The sequence below is a fragment of the Ornithorhynchus anatinus genome, chromosome 5 (assembly GCF_004115215.2).
Source record: "Ornithorhynchus anatinus isolate Pmale09 chromosome 5, mOrnAna1.pri.v4, whole genome shotgun sequence".
NCBI lineage: Eukaryota > Metazoa > Chordata > Mammalia > Monotremata > Ornithorhynchidae > Ornithorhynchus > Ornithorhynchus anatinus.
This window is the reverse complement of record NC_041732.1, coordinates 55,673,014-55,692,315: the sequence shown is the minus strand read 5'-3', so window position 1 is coordinate 55,692,315 and position 19,302 is coordinate 55,673,014. Positions and strand designations below refer to the sequence as shown.

Sequence of the window (19,302 nt, the reverse complement as noted above, 5' to 3'; positions counted from 1 at the left end):
CTCTCCAAGGGAAACTGGGTGCAATCGCCCTGTTCCTCCGCACCCCCTCCAGAGGCCTAAGTCCTATGGTGGGAGCAAAAGCAGCTGGGGAGAGGGAGGGGGAGAAGGAGCAGGGCAGCGCACGACGGGGTCGGACCCGGAGCATTCACGCGTCAGGCTGTCTCCTCCCGGCGCTCCGGTGACCGCGGGCAGCTCCAACCCTAATCCCTCTCCCGTCCCCGCATCTGTCATCTTTATCGGCGGGGGGGCGGGCGCAGAGCCGCGGCCCCGATCCATCTCCACATTACAGCTGACAGAATGGTGCTAATAACTTATTGATCCGGCGGGGCTGGCCCCGGGGGCTGAGCGGCCTCATTGATTGGATCCAGGGACGGAGCCGTCGTCTCCCCCGCCCTCCCCCCGAACCTCCGCCTCTGCCCGGTGTTGTTGGAAATTGTCCAATTGGGAGACAGCCCAGAGCTGAGAGTCAGAGACTTGGGGTGAGGCAGAGATCCAGGGAGAGATAGAGACACAGGCGGGTACAGGCAAAGACACCGGGTGAGAGAGAGAGACGGGGGAGGGAGAGAGAGGGGCAGAAACCCGGGAAGAAACAGACAGAAACCCAGGGAGAGAGAGGCAGTTTCTGAGACAGATGGGGCAGAGATACAAGGAGAGGCAGAGATCCAGGGAGAGACACAGAGGGGGCGAGTGGTAGAGACATTGGGTGAGATAGGAAAAGAGACCCAAGGAGAGTGAAATCTGCAGAAAGACAGAGACAGACACACAGGGAAGAGACAGAAAACTGGGATCGCTAGGTTCAGAAATACAGGGAGAAACAGAGACACAGGGAGATATACGTATAAAAAACCCAGGGAGGGGGAGAGACAGAAATGGATATGGGGAGAGAAAAGTGGAGACATAGGGAAAGAGGAAGATACAAAAAGGGAGACATGGACAGAGACACAGGGGGGAGAAAGAGACCAGAGGCATGGGAAGAGTCTGAGATACAGGGAGAAAAAGGTAGAGCGACATGGGGAAAGAGACAGCGACATGGTATGAGACAAAAGGGAATGTGTCTGATTATTGTTGAATTGTACTCTCCCAAGCATGTAATACAGTGCTCTGCACACAGTATATGCTCAATAAATACGACTGAATGAAAAGGGAAGATAAACAGAAAGGCAGAGACATCCAGAGAACATGAAGAGAGACAGACACATCACCAGACCCTGCCAGGTAGGGAAAAAGGTTGAGAGGAAAGAGGAAGGCATGAGAGGGGAGAGGAAATGTTGGAACCAGAGCGTTCTGGGAGTGTTGGGGAAAGGAAAACTCTAAGATCAGAAAAACCAGCGGCTCAGGGGTGGGGGACCTTGGGGGAGTCAAGGATTCCTGCTGCGGAGCCTTGGACCACGATCTACCAAGAGCAGAACTCTCTTCTGAGCATCTACTTCATGCAGAGCACTGGCTTTTACCATGTCTAGGGCACTGTGTTGGGTGCTACTATGTGCAGGGTATTGTACTGAACACCTGCTGTGTGTAGGGCACCAAAAAAAAAGTACCTAATATGAGTAAAGTGCTGTACCAGGTGTTTGCGATGTCCAGAGCCCTGTACTGGCTTCTACTTAGTGGACAGAGTACAGGCCTGAGAGTTAGAAGGATCTGGGTTCTAATCCCCACTCTGCCACTTGTCTGGTGTGTGACTTTGGGCAAATCATTTCACTTCTCTGGGCCTCAGTTATCTCATCTGTAAAAAGGGGATTAAGAGTGTGAGCCCTATGTGGAACAGGGACTGTGTCCAACCTGATTAACTTGTAGGTACCCCAGTGCTCAGAACAGTGCTTGGCACAGAGTAAGCACTTAACAAGTACCATAATTATTACTATTACTGAGTACACAGCATAGTACTTAGTGCTAAGAGCTGAGCACCATGTGGGATGCCAACCTAGGCACCCAATATGGTCAGAGTGCTGTACTAAGAGGGGAAGAGATAGCCAAAGTAGAAGATAAAATCCCTGCCCCCAAAAAGATTACAGACTAATGGGGGTAACACACATAGGTGAGTTAACATTCTTATGAGACAGAAACTCATAATTAAGAGATTCGTGTGAATAGCATCCACATGTTTTCTAACTCGCTCTTTATGGCTTCTGAACACATATATGCACACGTACCCCTCCCCTCCTCACATACGTACACACCTACAACACCCTTAATTCCACAAACCTCACAATCTGGGGTGGGGTAGGATGCCCCAGTCCCCACCCAAGCAAGACACCACCAGACAGAAAGGGATTTCTGTGACCAGTCTAGACTTTGTTTCCAGTTCTTCCTGTCCAGCCTGCACTGTGTGTCTCTCCCCCTGCCACCAATGCGCGTGCGCACATACACACACACACACACACACTCTTTCTCACCTTGGAAATTGCAATGGTTTTTCAAGATTAAATGCATTTGGGATTTTTTTTTTTCTGGGTGAGTTTAGTAATTCCGCTTTGAAGGGGACAAATATCCAGCTCAGGCCACCAAACTCAGGCTCAAGAGGTCACGGTGGGCAGCAACCGCTCCCTCCTTTCAACTCTGTTCAGCCTCTGGGAATGAGATTCCAGAGACACACACAGGAGCAGGGGCTTTGGGGTCAGCACTTGCAGGACCCTCAGAGCGGAGAAAAGGTGGCCGCTCACCCTCCTACTGGGTGGAAGCCTGGACTTCCCTCCCATGACAATTGAGCCAGCCTCCCTGGGGTAGGGAGAGCTGCAGGAAACGAAGAAGACAGCTCTCCCAGTGTCACCCCATGTCCTCCGAGCCGCCCCACGTCTCTGAGGAGGAAGTGAAAGTGAGGGGGAGAGGGGCAGATTCAGAGTGACAACTCAGGTGGCAGCTCCCAGCCTGAGCCCCAGCCCAGGTTGGCATGCCGGCGGGCATCTCCTGGAAATCTGACTGCTCTCTGCCCAATTGGGTCCTGCTGGGGTGGGGGAGGCCCATTCCCCCTCGGAGGGCCCTGGGGCCTTCTTTCCTGCTGTCCCTCTGACTGTGGGGAGGGGGCACAGAGCCTGTCCCCACAAAGAACCCCCCACCCTTAGTCTTGGACAGAAGTTGGGTTGGTCTGGGGAGGGGAGTGGAAGGACCCCACATTGCCTCACCACTCCTGCTCTCATGCACGCTCCCAGCTCGCTGAAGGGGCTGGGCCACAGGGGCGGGCCTGGAGCCCCCCTCCCCACCCCATCGGGTTTAGGAGGACAATTTAGCCGTCAGCTGCCTGCCGACAAACAGCTCCAATCCATCCTCATCAGTGGCTCTCCCCCCGCTGACTGCAGGGTGATAACCTTCTCCACAGGCTGACGGCGCTGACCTGACCCTGTCACACAGCCCAGCCTCCCCGCGACCCCTCTCTGGGCTCAAACTGGAGGGCGGGGGTGGGGGGTGGGGTGGAAGGGGGAGTGGCTTAGAGAGGGGAGGAATGGAAAGAGGAATGGAGGGAAGAGGGGCCTGGTCACTGCATCCTGCAGGGCACTGCTCACAGCTCAGATCAGGAGGAGGGCCTTCTCTATTCCCTTTACCTCCAGGGGACTGAGCTAAGCAATCCAAGCCACCCGCCCCTCCCTGCCCTGCTCTCATGGCTTTCGCCAACCATAGAGGTCAACGGTAGAGCTGCCCCAAGGGCCCGGCCATGATCCCATTGCAGGCTGGCAGAGTGGTTGTTTTAGCAGGTGGGAACTGCACAGTGAGCTCCAACGGCCCAGTGGCACCGGTGGGAGTGGGTTAGTGTCTTCTCCCCAAGACAGGCTTAACCCCAACCAAGAAGCTGGGATTCAGCATTGGCTCTGGCCAGCAGGGCAGGGCAGGGCAGGGCAGGGCTGGTAGAGGCAGGATATGGCAGGGCCAGTGGGCAGGGCAGGTTGGCAAGGCAGGGTCAGTGCAGCGGGGCAGGGCTGGTGGGGTAAGGCCAGGCTGTTCAGGAGCTGGGACTGGTTAGCAAATTTGACTTCAGGTTCCCAAACTACTACTCTACGCACTTTCAATGCCCTTCCAAAATCAAATCTCCTCCAAGAGACCTTCCCTGACTAAGCCCTCATTTCCCCTACTCGTCCTCTCTTCTGCATTGCTTATGCACTTAGATCTGTACCCCTTAAGCACTTGAAAGTCACCCCACAGCATTTCTGTCCATATCCTTTCCGCCTGTCATTTTCCTTAGCTGTAATTTATTTTCATATCTGTCTCCCCCTCTAGACTGGTTCTATCAACTCTACTGCACTGTACCTTCCCCAGCGCTTAATACCATATTCTTCGCCATAATAAGAGCTCAATAAATACCATATGTCGATTGTACCTGTCCCACCTTCCCACTTCCCCTTGTTGAAGTTGGCCCGGCCAGAATCTTGCTCATTTGGCTACAGCAGCTAAGGGGTGGGTTTGGAGCCCTTTAGAGTGCGAGTGTGAACGCACAAATGTGAAGTTGTTTGTTTTCTGCAGATAAATCTGGTGAGAAGAGCATGGTAGGGGTGGCAGGTAGGAATTACAGGTAAACCCAGCAACCCCCATCACCCTCTCCCACAGACCCTACCGACTCCAACCCCAACTGTGAAAAGCTTGACCTGTTGGGTCTCCAGTCCAGAGTTCTAGTAGCCCCTGCCCTTGCTCTCCCCCAGCCTGTGAGACTACCAGTACATGTGCTTGCCTGAACTGCTGGGACACTCAGCCCCTTCTCATGTTCAACCCACGATGCCCCCAGACCCCTTCCCGCCCCACAAGGCTGAGGTGTGGCTAGTGTTTGGGTTGGGAGTCAGGTCCGCAAACCTGGATTTAGCAAACCCCTCACCCTCTCTGGGCTTCAGATTCCCCTCTGAAGAGTGAGGCAACTCAGTGCTGAGTGGGTGAGTGAAGGAGAGTTCTCTTCCCCCTTTACACCTCTCTGAGTCAGAGTCCCTTCCAGGGCCCACGGTCTTCCACCTCCAGAGCCAGAGACTCCAGGGATCTCAACTACTTAAAACAAAAACCCCCTTGGGTAGTCCGAGAGGATGCAGCTTGCAGAGCTGATCCGCTCAGAGTGGGCCGGAATGCCTCTCTGGGCCTGGTCTTGCTCAAGGGTGGATGGGGGTCAACTGGACAGAAGAGGACTCTAGGTGGGGTGATGGGATGTGCCCCACAGGGAGGGAATAAGATCAGGTGAGACCAGGCCTATTCTGGGCAAGGAGGCTGGCATGAACTCTGACAGAGTCCATGCAGACAAAGCGGGGGGATGACCATGAACAGACCTCCCCAGGGCTAGCCGCCCACTCACCCACGGGACCTGGTCCTCAGCACGGGGCCGGCAGTCAGCACTGCCTTGGATTGAGAGGTCTCAGTGTTATCTGTCTGGCCCCGAGGGAAGGCAGGAGGGGCGAGAGGCTGGCAGCTAGCACAGAAGAATATCTCAATCGTTACTCCGCGAACACCGGCTTTGGTCCAATCGATAGGGCAATTAGATTTTATCAGCACGCTCCCCTCTGCCCCGCCCCCGCCCACTGTCTGTATAAACCCTAAAGTTGCCCTGTCCCTGCCCCAACCCGACCCCCACCTTTTGCTAGAAACGTTCTCCTGATGCTGATGGGCACCGTCTTTCTGACTGACATGGGAAAGCCGCCAGACAGGCAGGCGGGCAGACAGACAGACAGGGAGCCACGGAGACAAGACCACTGACCTGGGACGGAGATTCAGGGATGTGAGCAGAGAAACAACGCCAAACAACACGAAAGCCCAAAACCAATCGACAGGGTTGGGGCCCCCACTCCCACCCTCATATTTCACTTGCTGCGAATGAGAAGCAGCGTGGTCTAATAGATGGAGCACGGGCCTTGGAGTCAGGACTTGGGTTCTAATCCCAGCTCTGCTACTTGTCCGCTGTGTGACCTTGGTCAAGTCACTTAACTTCTCTTTCTTCCAGTTACCTTATCTGTAAAATGGTGATTAAGACTGTGAGCCCTATGTGGAACAGGGACTGTATCCAACCTGATCAACTTGTATCAACTTAGTACAGTGCCTGGCAAAGAGTTAGTGCTTAACAGATACCATTAAAATAAAAAAGTCCTGGTTCCTCAGGAAGAGTGTGGAGTCGGGGAGAAGCTGGGTCCTCCAGCCTCTCTCCGGGCCCCTTCCCCTTGGTGTTCCTGCACCAGAAGCCAGGTGTTGCAGGCTGGCTGCCACACTGCCTGGCTTGGGAGGAGGGGACAGGGGTCTCCAGTAGAGCTCCCCTGTCCTGTCATCTTGGATGGCTTCTCTGGGGTTGGGGGATAGGGGAAATTTGCCCAAAATCTGGGGCTTCCTCCTTCCTCTGCATTGCCACTTCCCTATTTCAGAATCTGGATTCCCCTCCCCGACCTCCACCCCGAGAGTGGGGATTCAGACTCAACTCAAAAACCCTTCCAATGCCACTCCACTGGCACGCCCGAATTCAGAGCCTGAATGTTTTGCCCCGGTGTGTCCCACTCCTTCTCTTCCAGTCTCATGTCTTGGGGAGCCCTGGGGGGGCGCTGGCAGCAAAATTCCAGCTATTAGGAAAATGCAATCTCCACTCCTGGCGGGGTGCAGAAGCCAATGTCACAGAGAAAAGCCCCCGTGTCTCACTCAGTGGAAAGATGGGGGCAGGAGCAAGGCTAGGGCACAGGAATATCTGAAGAGTGCGGGTGAGTCTTGAGGGCACAAACACAACCCCTGACCTCACGACTCCCACCACCGAAAACTCCCTCTGCGAGAAGCAGCAACAGACATGCGGACTCGGGGGCTCCCCCTTCCCCTACTGCCCAACAAGGAACTCAGGGCCCAGAAACGCCACCTTCCTCTGGCCACATGTGAGCATCTCTGGGTCCCATGGACAGGGCTGTACCCCCCTTCCTCCATCAACCCAGGATAAGGCTGGCCAGGAGTTAGCTCAGCAGAGCCCGCTCTGGTTCAGCAAGGTGAGGCCCAAGCCTCCACATGAGGCAACTATGAGCGTCTCTATTTCGCCGCTTCCTCCTTGTGGGCACCAGACTTCCCTGAGGGCCTAGAATCCGGTGGGGGAGGGGCAGGGGAGGCCGGGGGTAGGGTCGGCTCAGGGTGGCATGAGGGGTCCCAAGGAGGAGTGGGGGGGGGAGGGTGCGAGGCCAGCCTAGCTCCCTACCCGCCGGCCCCAGGCCGAGGTCGAGGCTGTTTCTCTTGAAGTCGCAGCGGCTCTGGGTCTCGGGCATCCCGGGCTGGCGGCCCTGGTGCAGGCTGGACAGGAGGGCGGGAAGGGTGTTGTCGCGGCTGCAGAGGAGCAGAAAACAGCGAGTTAGGGAAATCCGATTGGATTTGTGCCAGTGGAGGGGAGCTGAGGGAGTTGGGAAGTGGGTGGGGGCCCTAGGGATGGGGAGGGAAGGTGTCTTGGGCCTTCCGAAATCTCTTCTCAGCTGCAGAGGGAAGTGAGAGGGTAGGGGCTGAGAATTCTCAGCCCCCTCCCCAGATGGGCCAGGCAAATGCGTCCCTCCAGAGCTGGTTTCTTGGTTGGGTTGAGCTGGGCCAGGTGGGTCTTGGGCCTGGACTCTGAACCTCAAGGTTTGGGCTATGCAGATGTTGCCCCTGACAGCCTGTTGATTTGGCGGCTTTGGGGGATTCACGGTCAGGAAGGTGACCTGCCCTCCCGCACCTCACCCCACACCCTGCACCCCTCTCCATGGGGGCCAGCCCTGGCCCTGCCCACCCCAGTGCCCCATGTGCAGTTGATTTCCCACAAACAGCGTTACTCCCCTCAACCCTTCAGGGGCACTCCTGGTGCATGGGTCCAGAGTGTAGACTTGAGTGGGGAAAAAGACGCGTGGGGCTGGCCTTGTGCTGGGTCTGAAAGGCCTGTCCCCTGCCTCCGAGAAGCCTTGTTTCCACATGGAAGCGAACACCCTGGACTGTGTCGGGGGTGGGAAGGGGGGCTCCCTGCTCACACGACATCCAGCCCCCCGATCACATTCCTGCAGCCCCCGGGGTCCCTGTTCTGGGTGTATGTGTGTGGTGGGAGGGGTCTGGCTGACACTGGGTGTCCCAGGGCAGCCACCATCCCTGCAGAGGAGCATCCAGCCCACCCGGCCACCCCTTGGCTCTTACCCTGGCCTCTCCCGGCACTGCTCCGCGCTGACCCTCCAGCGCGGCCCCAAGGAGACCAGGCTCATCTGCTGCCCGGCGCCCGCTAAGCCGATCGGTTTGGCGGAAAAGTCTGCAGACGGAGCCACCTTCCGGGGGCGTCTGGCTCCCTCCGGCTTTTCAGGCGCCGCAGACACAAACAGGCTTGGCCCCCGCCCCCCCTCCCTCCCCCAAGCCTGCCTCCCTCCGGCGAGCTACCCTTTGGCGGGTGGGTCCGGCGACGGCAGATGCAGCGGCCCTGGCCCCCTGAGCCCAGCAGTTTTCCGGCTTAGCCACTCCGAGCTGCCACCTGAAGATGCATTATGCAAATATTCGGTGTTTTAAGTAGTTTATGGGATTAATTTGAGGTGATTATCAGTTCTCCTTAATCATCCGAATCAATACAGGCTGTCGGGGACAGATGACAAATGCAGATAAACGCTGCCGTCAGCGGGGGGTGGGGAGACAGATGGGGCGGCGAGGGACCGGCGAGGCTCCTCACCCCGGGCCATGGCCCGGTGGCCCTCCACCGCCTGGCCCACCCCCCATCTCTTGAAGCCAAGGAGAGGGGCTCACTATGACCGACCGACCGCAGCCGCTGCGGCCTAGGCAGGGCCAGTGGGCTTCGGTAGCTCTCTGGCCCAGTGTGGGGAGGGGCTGTGGGGACAGCCCTTTTCCTGCTAGGAGAGACCGAAGGCCTTTGGGAGCTGGTCCATTCCCACAGATTTTCCAGGGCAGGGGCCGCCAGGAGGGACTGGTGGCCCTACCCTGCCAGAAGCCAGCCACACGTCTGGGGCCTCACCAAGTCAAGATCTGGTGGGGGGCGAGGGATCAGCCCGGAGGACCGCAGCTGAGGCCTCCGGACCTCAAGGAAGCTCCTGCTGTCAGGAGTGGAGAGGGCAAGGGCCTGATGGTGGGGGCAGTTTTGTTTCATTAATTGGGGCCAAGGAATGCAAATTTATCCACGGAGAGGCGGCCACTACCTCTGAAATGTGTTTTTTAGCCCAAGCCGTGGTTCCCCTCCGCCCCAGCCCCAAATGAAGCTGCACCTATTGCCTTCGGGGTCACCATCCTCCAAAATTGCAGTCCCCAGCCTCCTCCCCGGGGTCAGTGCCTCAAGAGGACTCCCTTATCCCCCCCAACCAGGGGCCTCCCAGACCCTGACCCCGACCTCTGGTCGAATAGCCAACCCTTCCCAAAGCTTTCTGCTGGGGGAAGGGGGAGGGAGTCCGGCCAGAGACACTTTGCCTCGGGCGCTCCTTCTCCCTCCCACTGCCCCCACGCTTTATATTTCTATATTTTAATGGGTTGGAGAAGGGGGTCATGGCGGATCCATATCTTGCGAAAGGTCAAAGAGGAGATAAATAATCCTTTAAGGGATGCCGGTTGCCATAGCGACAGTCCATTTGTCGGGGTTTTGATAATTAACATGTTGAGTCTGAAGGGTGCGCAGGGCCGAACTGCAAGCAGGCACGGATGGGGGAATCTCAAAGCCCATAGTGGTCATGGAGCAAGGCAGCAGGGAAGAGGCCTGCCAGGCGGGTCACTGGGCTTTGGTGGGTGGGGCGAAACTCAGGAGGTTTGTAGGTGGGGTCCCAAACTGGAAAGGCTGGGCAGCGCTGGGTTTCTCCAGGATGGAGAAGCTGCAGGGCTGGTAGAAAACAGGACTCTTGCGAGGAGGCAGGGGAATGACTGGGAAAGTTGTTCTCCCCCTTCCTGGAAGCAGTGAATAGATTTTCTCCAAGCCTGAGGCATGAAAGGCACAAGATGTCTATGGGTACATGCACTGCATGTTCAAGCGTGTGTGTGTGCGTGAAATACTTTAACTCATTGCCCATGGGTTCTGTGTGGTTCAGTGTGTATACTATGCCCTGTGCCTCTGGGTGCATTTCTTTGTGTGCATGTATGCAAGACTGAATGAACCCAGCACTAAGTGGCCCAGCTGCAGATTCTGGAGTTTAACAGGGAAACTCATAGCTCTGGTGCCCCAAGAGTCCTCTCAGCACTAGCCACAGCAAAAGTCTCTCAGACCAGACCATCTTCTGAGCGTGGGCCAGGCCCATCTACGTGTTCTATGCCTGGCCCAGGGGATGCACAGCTCAGTGTCGGATGGGATCCGGGCAGACATCACTGTTTGGCCACTCCTCGTTTTATGTCTGCCTCACCTGACCCCTAAAATACTGTAAGTGCCTTGTGGACAGGGATTGCATCTTTTCCATTTACTTGCCCAATCAATTAATATAGTGCTCAAGCTAAGCATAGGTGCTCCATAAATACTATTGATTCATTGACTGAAAGCTTGTAGTGGGCAAGGAACAGATCTACCAACTATGTTGTACTTAACTCTTCCAAGCACTTAGTACAATGCTCTGAACGCAGTAAGAACTCAATTAATACCACTGAATGAATGATTGATTGACTGGGTCACCCGAGCCTGGCCATGGCCAGGACAGATGAGCACAACTGGCACTACAGTGCTCTGCCCACAGTAAGCGCTCCATAAATACAATTGAATGAATGAATGAATGGGCAGACCCTTCCTCTCTGATGGTGGACCCTCTCTTGGGTGGGAAGCTATGGCCTCTCTTCTGCTTAGTGGCATTGCTTTTCCTCCCTTAACGACTCCCAGGTCCACTGCCCAGTGCTCCCACCTTCCCCACTGCATACTCCTGACAACTTTGCCAACTACTCTGTTGACAAAATCAGTGCTAACAGGTGTGAGCTCCCCAAATCTCCTCACCCATCCAAATCATCTTTCTAAGCCATCTCTTCCACCTCCCACTCTGTCGCGTCCCACATTTTAAAAACATTTGTTCCACCCTTCTTCCCCCCAACTGCCATCCCCAACCCCTCCCTCGCGAACGGCTCCTTCCCCCCGCCTCCTCACATGCCCACATCACTTCTACCCTAAAGATGTCCTCAGGACCCCACTATTACTCTCCAACTTTGGCCCCACATCTTTCTTCCTAGTCTCATCCAAACTCCTTGGGTGGGACATAAACTCTCAACATCTCCACATCTCCTCATGATCCTCTACAATTTGTTTTCCATCCCTTTCATTCCACGGAGACTGTTCTCTCCAAGGTCACCAGCTACTTCTTGCTTGCCAAATACAAAGGACTCTATACTGACTTACAGCTACTTCTTGCTTGCCAAATACAAAGGACTCTATACTGACCTACTTCTCAGCCTCTCAGCTGCCTCTGACACTGAGGACCGTTTCCATCTTCCTAGCTAATCTTGTTTTTTCTGACATTTTTTCCATCCCTGGCCAGTCCTTCTCAGTGTCTTTCATGGGCTCATTCTCTGCTTCCCACCCCTAACTTGGGGTGTCCCTCAAGACTCTGGGCCCCTCTCTTTTTTCAGTTTACACTTACTCCCTTAGGGAGGTCATCTCCCACAGCTTCAACAACCACTCCTATGAAGATGACTCCTAAATCTACCTTGATAGCCTGGACCTCTCACCTCCACAATCTCACATTTCCTTTGGGTCCCAGTACAGCTCTACACAGTTGTCCCTCCGGCACTTTACGCTCACTATACCCAAAACTAAACCCTCCACCCATCCACCAAACCCTCTCTTCCAACTAACTTTCCTATCACAGTGGACAGAACCACTACCCTCCTCATTGCTGAAAAGCATGACATTGGCATTATTCTTGAGTCCTCCTCTTCCAATGGCCTGAGTCAGTCTGTCCCCAAATCCTATCAGTTCTTGCTCCACAACATTGTCAGAATATGTCCCTTCCTCTTCACCCAAACAGCCACCATGTTAGTTCAGGCACTTGTCATATCTCAGTTTGACTACTGCATCAGCCTCCTCACTGGTCTCTCTGCCTTCTCCAATCCATGCTTCAGTCCGCTGCCGGAACTATTCTTTTAAAACTGTACACATCTCTTCACTCCTCAAAAACCTCAAATAGTTACCCATTCCTCTCCTTATTAAGCAGACTCCTAGCCATTGGCTTTAAGGTACTCAGTCAGCTTTCTCCCTCCTACTTATCCACTCTTATCTCCTATAATACTCCAGATTGTATTTTTCATCCCTCTCATTTCTGTGACTCATTTCTGTCTAACCCACCCATAACCTCTTGCTCAAGCCCTCCCCCACCTAGAACTCTCTCCCGCTTCATATCGGACAGACTTCTGCTCTCCCCACCTTCACAGTTCTTTTGAGTGCACATTTTTCTCTTAGCAATCGCTGATCTCCGCAATCTATATCTATCAACTACCATTCCAGCTCTTTCTCGCCACCTAAGCAGTTAAATTCCCACAATTCCCTAGCATTCTCTAATTTGTGTCTGCCCATTTCCAATTATCTTGTATCTATCCCAGCAGTTAGAACAGTGTCTGGCATTTAGTAAGTGTTTAACAAATACCACAGTTATTATTATTCCCCCTCCATCTCCACCCATCCTCTCCCTGCTGGATTGTAAACTCCTTGTGGGCAGGGATTGTGCTTTTTAACTCTATTGCATTTTCCTAAGCACTTAGTACAGTGTTTTTCACATAACAGGCACTCTATAAATGCTATTGATTGATTGAAAAGGAGTGGGGGAGAGGGGACTTGAAGTACAATCTCCATCAAAGGCAAAGAGGAGAGCAGTCAGAGGTCAGCGCAGCTGCAGTACATGGCCAGAGAGCATAGAGGCAGCTGCCTGGACAGCATCCAGTCTCTTTTTTTTTTTTTTTGAGGAGGGGGCGAGGGGAGAAACATCCAGAAAACACCAAAGGGGAAACAAAACTCTGAAGTTTCTCAATTCCCCCATCTTTGGAGAACCCCAAAGCTGGGCTACAGAAGTGGTAGGGGAAGAGCAGCGCTTAGAACAGTGCTTGACATATAGTAAGCACTTAAATATCATCATTATCACTGTCATGGGCTGCAGGTGGAAAACTGTATGCAGACTGGGCTGTAGAAGTAGGGGAGTAGGGGGACTGGGCTGTGCGGGGGGGGGGGGGGAGAGAATCTAATATATTTCCTATCTTGATAAAGCCCTCAAACTGTTATCACCCCTCCCCACTGCCCTTCTGGCCCAGTAAACAGGATCTGCAGAAGAGGAAACGTGGAGGTTTTGAGTAAGGAAGGTTCAAAGACAGAGAGAATGTCAGACGGGGGAGTATGGGCCTTTCCTGACTTCCAACCCGCAACCCTCTCTGGTTCCGGAAACACACCTGGCTGTTCCCTCCAGCCCTTGCCCCTGACTCTGTTGTTGTCCCTGAGGGTGCATGCCTGGTCCTGTGGCCCCTTGGTGGGAGATGGGGGGGGGGGGGGGGGGGAAACAGGATTCCCAGGTCTCAGCATGTCTCCCCTCCCCTACCGGGGGTGGGAAATACAGAGGGAGATTGCCCTCCCTGTGGCCAGCCCTGGAGTCACTGATCCCTCCCCCACAGCCCTCCAGACAGACAAATGACAGAGAGAGTCTCCCAACCCCTCCCAAAGCTGGCCACCCAGAGGTTCCCGCAGACACAGGGGGATGGTCCAGGTTCAGCTATGACCTTCAAAGTCACGAGCTGCTTGGCTCTGATGCTTGTGGTCACTGGCACAGAGAAGCTCAAGCAGACAGACCAAAAGATGGCTAGATGGTTGGTCATTACCCAGCTGCTGGAGCATTGCTCCTACTATAGTCCCTACCCCCTCCAACCCCAGCACCATCTGTAACCCACTCCTCAGACCAGGATCCTCCACATTCGGGACCCACGGCCCTGAGTCTCCAAGAAGGTCAGAAGGGTCAGGGATCTGGCAGATTGATCATGGCGCCCTAACGCAGAGTCCAATCTTATAAATCTACTTGGGCATGCTCAGCTCCCGTTCCTCTCCCACCAACTGTCTATGTCTGGACCTCCTGTTCCCCCAAGTTTCCCACTCCCATTTAGTAGGCTAGGGGACATCCTAGGTGATGGGTGGAGCAGGGGAAAAAGATGGGAGAGGTAGATGTGGCTGGAAACAAAATGGATTTGGGGGCTCCAGACCAGCTACTGCTTGGGACCCAGAGGGGAGCACCAGGAAAGGAAGCACCTCTCATCCAACCTGAACAGGCCAGGGCCGAGGATTAGTTGGTCCAGGTGGTCCTGGTCTACATTCGGAGTCCTTGTTGGGGGTGGGGGGGTGGGGAGGCTGCCCACCTGTACTGCATAATTAGCAGCAGCTAGAAGTTGCAGACTTCTGATTCAGCACCGTACCCAGAAAGGCCGAAGGGGAGTGAACAGGGACCAAGACCGTGCTTCTGGGCCCCATGGTGAACTGAGATGTGCTGGAAGCCTAGCTTGAGACTGGGGCTCCCTGCTCTCCATCCTCATTGGGCCCGAGGGGTGACGGACCTGGGAGAGATTCCCTGGGCTCTGGGCCCAAGAAATAAGGCTCTGGTCCCAGCCAGGGTCAGACTTTCTCCCTGACTGGTCTGCCTCCGGCAGCCCCTGCCCTCACGGCCCTTGCAGCGGGGAGCCGAGGGGATGGGGGAGATCAGAGAGATGCAAGTCTCGTTGCAGATTTACCCTGGAATGTCCCAAGTCAAACGCTCATAAAATTTCATTAACGCTCATGACAGTCCATAAAAATGATCAGTTGAGCTAGCAACTCCAGAATGAGGTGGAAATAAGTTTAAAGATGTTTTTATTGTAATTCTGCTTCGTAATCCAGGACTGTCAGGGATATAAATCAAAGTAAACCTGCAGCGGAGCCGACACTGGCTGGGGAGACCGGATCCGAAATGGGGAGAGTCAGCCTCGTAGCAACCCCAGACATAAGACGAGATGTCTCATCCCTCAACTCCAACAGGAAAATAGGAGAAAGGAGCAGGAGAAAAGTAAGCTGTCAACAGAGTTGGGCAGAGCTGGAGAGATGGAAAGACAGAGACAGGCAGAAAGCAAGACACAGAGAGGCAGGCGGGCAGACACACAGACACACACACACACACACACACAGGTTCATTTCCTTCCAGGCCCACTGTTCAGAACTTCCCAGCCCCCAAACAGGGTAGTCCCAGCATGTACCTGCAGGACGTCTCTCGGAAAGAGATGTTGAGGTCCCAGTGAGTGTGGATCCTATAAATAAAGAAAATACACCTGTCACTTTCATGGTTGTTTCCTGTTGGTCACTCTGCCCCTGGGACTCATGCCCACAGCCTCTTCCTTTCCGCCTCCCCATGTTGACAATCCACCCTTCCCTTCCCCCTGCCCAGCAGCCACAAGCCTGGTTTCTCCCTCCTCCTCCCTCCTCAGGGAGGCTGAGCAGTCCACTCCCACCCACACAATATCTGACTGGACAGGCCAATCCACTGCCTGCCTCTCTCCATTCACACGTGCCAGGAAGTGGGGAAGCTGAATGGATCGCTGGGCTCCACTACTCAGTATTGGCATTATACACCTACAGACTGTATACACAGTCACACTCCGTGACCTTGGACAAGTCACTTCCCTACTCTGTGCCTCAGTTACCTCATCTGGAAAATGGGGATTAAGACTGAAAGCCCCATGTGGGACATGGATTGTGTCCAACCTGATTAACTTGTATCTACCCCAGTGCTTAGAACAGTGTCTGACACATAGCAAGAGCTTAACAAATACCATTAAAAAAAGGTCATAGGCATATATGCAATTAACACCAGACAGTCAGTCACCCAGTCATTTACAAAACCATAGACACGCACCCCCTCATTCTCACAATCAATCAGCAGTATTTACTGAGTGCCTAATCAGCACTTGGGGGAGTTCCACAAGAGCTCAAAGACTCTTCAAAGATCCCTGACCTCAAGGAGTTTACAGTCTAACAGGAAAGCAGATCCAAAGAGAATAAAAAGATCCAATCCTAGATGCACTGGGGCAGAGTGCCATACATACATACACACATTGAGACACACTCCTACGGGCACAAATATACACACGGGAATGTACAGGCACACCCAGCCACAGAAGTACAGTGAAATAGCAGCATGACCTAGTAGAAAGAGTATGGGCCTGGGAGTCAGTGGATCTGGATTCTAATCCCGACTCTGCCAATTGCTTCCTCTCCGACCTTGAGCTAGTCACATCACTTCTCTGCGCCTCAGTTACTTCATCTGTAAAACAGGGATTAAATCCTCCTCCCTCCAATTTAGACTGTGAGACCCATATAAGACAAGGATTGTGTCCAACCTGATAAACCTGTATCTAGCCCAGCGCTTAGAAAAGTGCTTGACGTATAGTAAGCGCTTAACGGACACCATTAAAAAAAGGATACACATGATCCTACCAGACAACATGCAAATACACATTGCCGCATATAGTCACACATAGCATGCAGATACACACTGACCACACACAGACAATATGTAGAAAACACAAACAGTATGCTGACACAAACAACGTACAGACCACACACACAGCTACCCACCACAGGGGCACACCCGCAGTCACCCCTCCTCCCGGGAGGCCCGAATCTGCCCATTTCCCCTTTGGACCCCCTGGGCCTGGAAGCTGGGAGTCAGAACCCGGGGTCTGGCCCGACTTTGGTTGGTGGGCCAGTGGGCTAGTGGGGTCAGAAAGAAGCTCCAGAGTCCAATCCTCTCCCTGGCCGAAGGAGGCCCCGCTAGAGCCCCAGGTGGGCTGATCTTTGCCTTGCTCGGGGGGCTCGTGACCCCGAGGGCCAACGCCTTCCCCCAGGCCCCGCCGGCCACCTGGTCCGGCGCTGATTGCCCTAACGACTGTAACGGGGAGTGGGGGAGATGTTTCCCTCCCCCTGCTTCCCGCCGAGCCCCCCTCCTCGGGCCCGGCAGCCCCAGCTCCAGCCCCGCAGAGGGGATTTAATTTTATTTGGCTTTTCGGCTCCGCGTTGTTTCCCCCAATGCATTATGCATGGGGACGGATTGATTAACTCCATTAGCGCAAACCCACTCTTCCCCCACCTCTCCCGCCTTCCCCGGGCGCGCAGACCCCCCTCCTCCCGCCTTCGAAGCCCCAGACAAAGGACCCCGCGGCTCGGCGGCTCCGAGGGGCTGGGGTCGGGGCCGGGGGATGGAGGGGGGGGGGTGGGGGGACATACGGTCCTGCTGGTGACAGACTCCTTCGGCCGGCCGCCTCCGGCGGCGCTTCTGGGCCTGGGGCCTCGGCTTTGTAGTTATGGCCCCATGCTGAGTGTGTGTGTGTATGTGTGTGCTTTTTTGTGTGTGTGTGTTTGTGTGTGTTGGGGGGGTGGGGGTTGTCAGGAGCCCATTTGCGGAGGAGCCTCCCCCGCCCAGGACGCTTTCTTTGCTCAGTCCTGCTCAGCTCTCTGGGCGCTGATGACCTGCCCGGCCCCTGTTCGACTGGGCGTCCCCGGCGGTCACCCCGGCCCCGACAGGGCGACCTCGGCCCCGACAAGAAGTCCCCAGCGGTCACCCCGACTCCGGCTTCGACAGGGCGTCCACCCTGGCCCCGACAGGACGACTCCAGCGGCCACCCCGGCCCCGACGGGGAAGTCTCCAGCGGCCATCCCGGTCCCGACAGGATGTCTCCAACGGCCACCCCGGCCCCGAAGGGAGAATGGACCTGTTCCTCGAGGGCAGCCATAAGAGCCCCCGGCCCTAATTCTTCCTCCTCCCCCTTGGCTCCGCCTCGGTCCGAGCCGACAGACGAGAAGCCCAAATGTCCCAAGGGAGGCGGGGGTCCTGTTTTGGGAGGGGGGCGGCTCCTTTGGCCCTTCTTCCATCCGTCCGTCTCCACCACTCATGGGAAGCAGTCGGTGGGGCTGGGAGGCGGATACAGAAACACCGGCGGGTCTTTAGGCAAGTCAGTAGGTAGGCACGGAATTAAAACTTCATTATTTTTTCCTTTTTTTTTTCCCTTCTGCCCAGGAGCTTGGCGGCGCCCCGGCTATTTCTACGGGTTTTTTCTCTCCAAGTGGCGGGCGGCGGCGGCGGCGGCAGAGCGGGTCCTCCTCCTCCTCCCCCTGCACATTATTCATTCAATTGAAATCAAATTACCAACGCGGGCCGAGTCCCGGCTGGGGAAACGTTCCGGCGCCCGGCCAGGACCCGAGGGGGGCGGAAGGGAGGGAAGGGGGTCGGGGAGGGAAAAGGGGAGGGGGAGGAGAAAAGCGAAGGCGGGAGGGAGAAGAGGAGGAGGAGCAGGAAGGGAATGGGGGAGAAGGGAAAGGGGGTAGGGAGAAAAAAATTTATGGTATTTGTTAAACTTTTACTATGTGCCAAGCACTGTTTTAAGCGCTGGGATAGATACAAGGCATTCAGGTTGTCCCACGTGGGGCTCACAGTCTTAATCTCCATTTTAGAGATGAGGTGACTGAGGCCTAGAGAAGTGAAATGGCTTGCCCAAGGTCACACAGCAGACATGTGGCGGAGTCGTCATTAGAACCCACGTCCTCTGACTCCCAAGCCCGTCTTCTTCCATTGCCTATGGTCACACAGCAGACATGCGGCGGAGTCGGGATTAGAACCCACGTCCTCTGACTCCCAAGCCCGTTTTCTTTCCACTAAGCCACACTGAGCGGGAGGGAAAAGGGGAGGGGGAGAGGAAAGGGGGAGGAGGGGACGCCCCCGCCCGACTCGCCAGGGCGCGTTATTAAGAACCTAATAACACATCGCAGCTGGCCCCCCGGCGACGGAGCGGCCACACAGGGCTCGGTGAGGGGGATGGCGGAGAGGGGGGTTGGGGGGCAGGGGGCAAGGGGAGATGTCGGAAAGGGCAGAGGGGGACGGGGCCAGCGGAGAGGGCCCGCCAGCCCCGGCCCGACGGGTGGCCGATTCCCCTAAGAATGATAACAATAATGCCGGCTGAGGTCAGCCTCAGAGGAGCCAGACACTGAGACACAGAGAGGGGCAGAGACCTGCCAAGGTCGCCCAGCGAATCGCAGAGCCCACGGGGCCAGGCCATGGGACGGAGATGACCACAGATCACCATCACCCTGCCTCTCTCTCACCCAGACCAGCCTCAGCCCCGTCTCCTCCAGGACAACAAAATCGGATTTGAGAAAGGATTCTGAACCACGCAGTCTCCGGTTGACGCCGGCCAACCTGGTGGGGGGGCAGGGGTTCGGGCTAGGCCCCCTGCAAGAAACCACCTCATCCACGACCCCCTGGTAAGCAGTATGCCAGAGGGGGAGACTCTTTGGGGCTAATCTCCCACTAGGTCCCTTACACCAAAAGGTCTCCCCACACCACAGTCAGCCAATAGTATTTATTGAGCACTTACTGTATGCAGAGCACTGTACTAAGCGCTGAGGAGAGTAAAGTATAACAGATCAATTCCCGG

General features: G+C 55.3%; 1 protein-coding gene across 3 annotated transcripts in view; it reads right to left on the bottom strand.

The window, feature by feature from the left end:
* Nucleotides 1-19,302, bottom strand: part of SAMD11 (sterile alpha motif domain containing 11) — a 79,160-nt gene that overhangs the window by 21,941 nt on the left and 37,917 nt on the right. For all 3 annotated transcript variants that reach the window (XM_029066709.2, XM_029066711.2, XM_029066712.2), the window contains exons 4-5: nucleotides 15,073-15,123; nucleotides 7,115-7,239 (exon numbers count right to left, since the gene is read on the bottom strand). In XM_029066709.2, coding sequence (XP_028922542.2) covers nucleotides 7,115-7,239; nucleotides 15,073-15,123 — 176 coding nt within the window. The remainder of the gene's footprint in view (nucleotides 1-7,114; nucleotides 7,240-15,072; nucleotides 15,124-19,302) is intronic.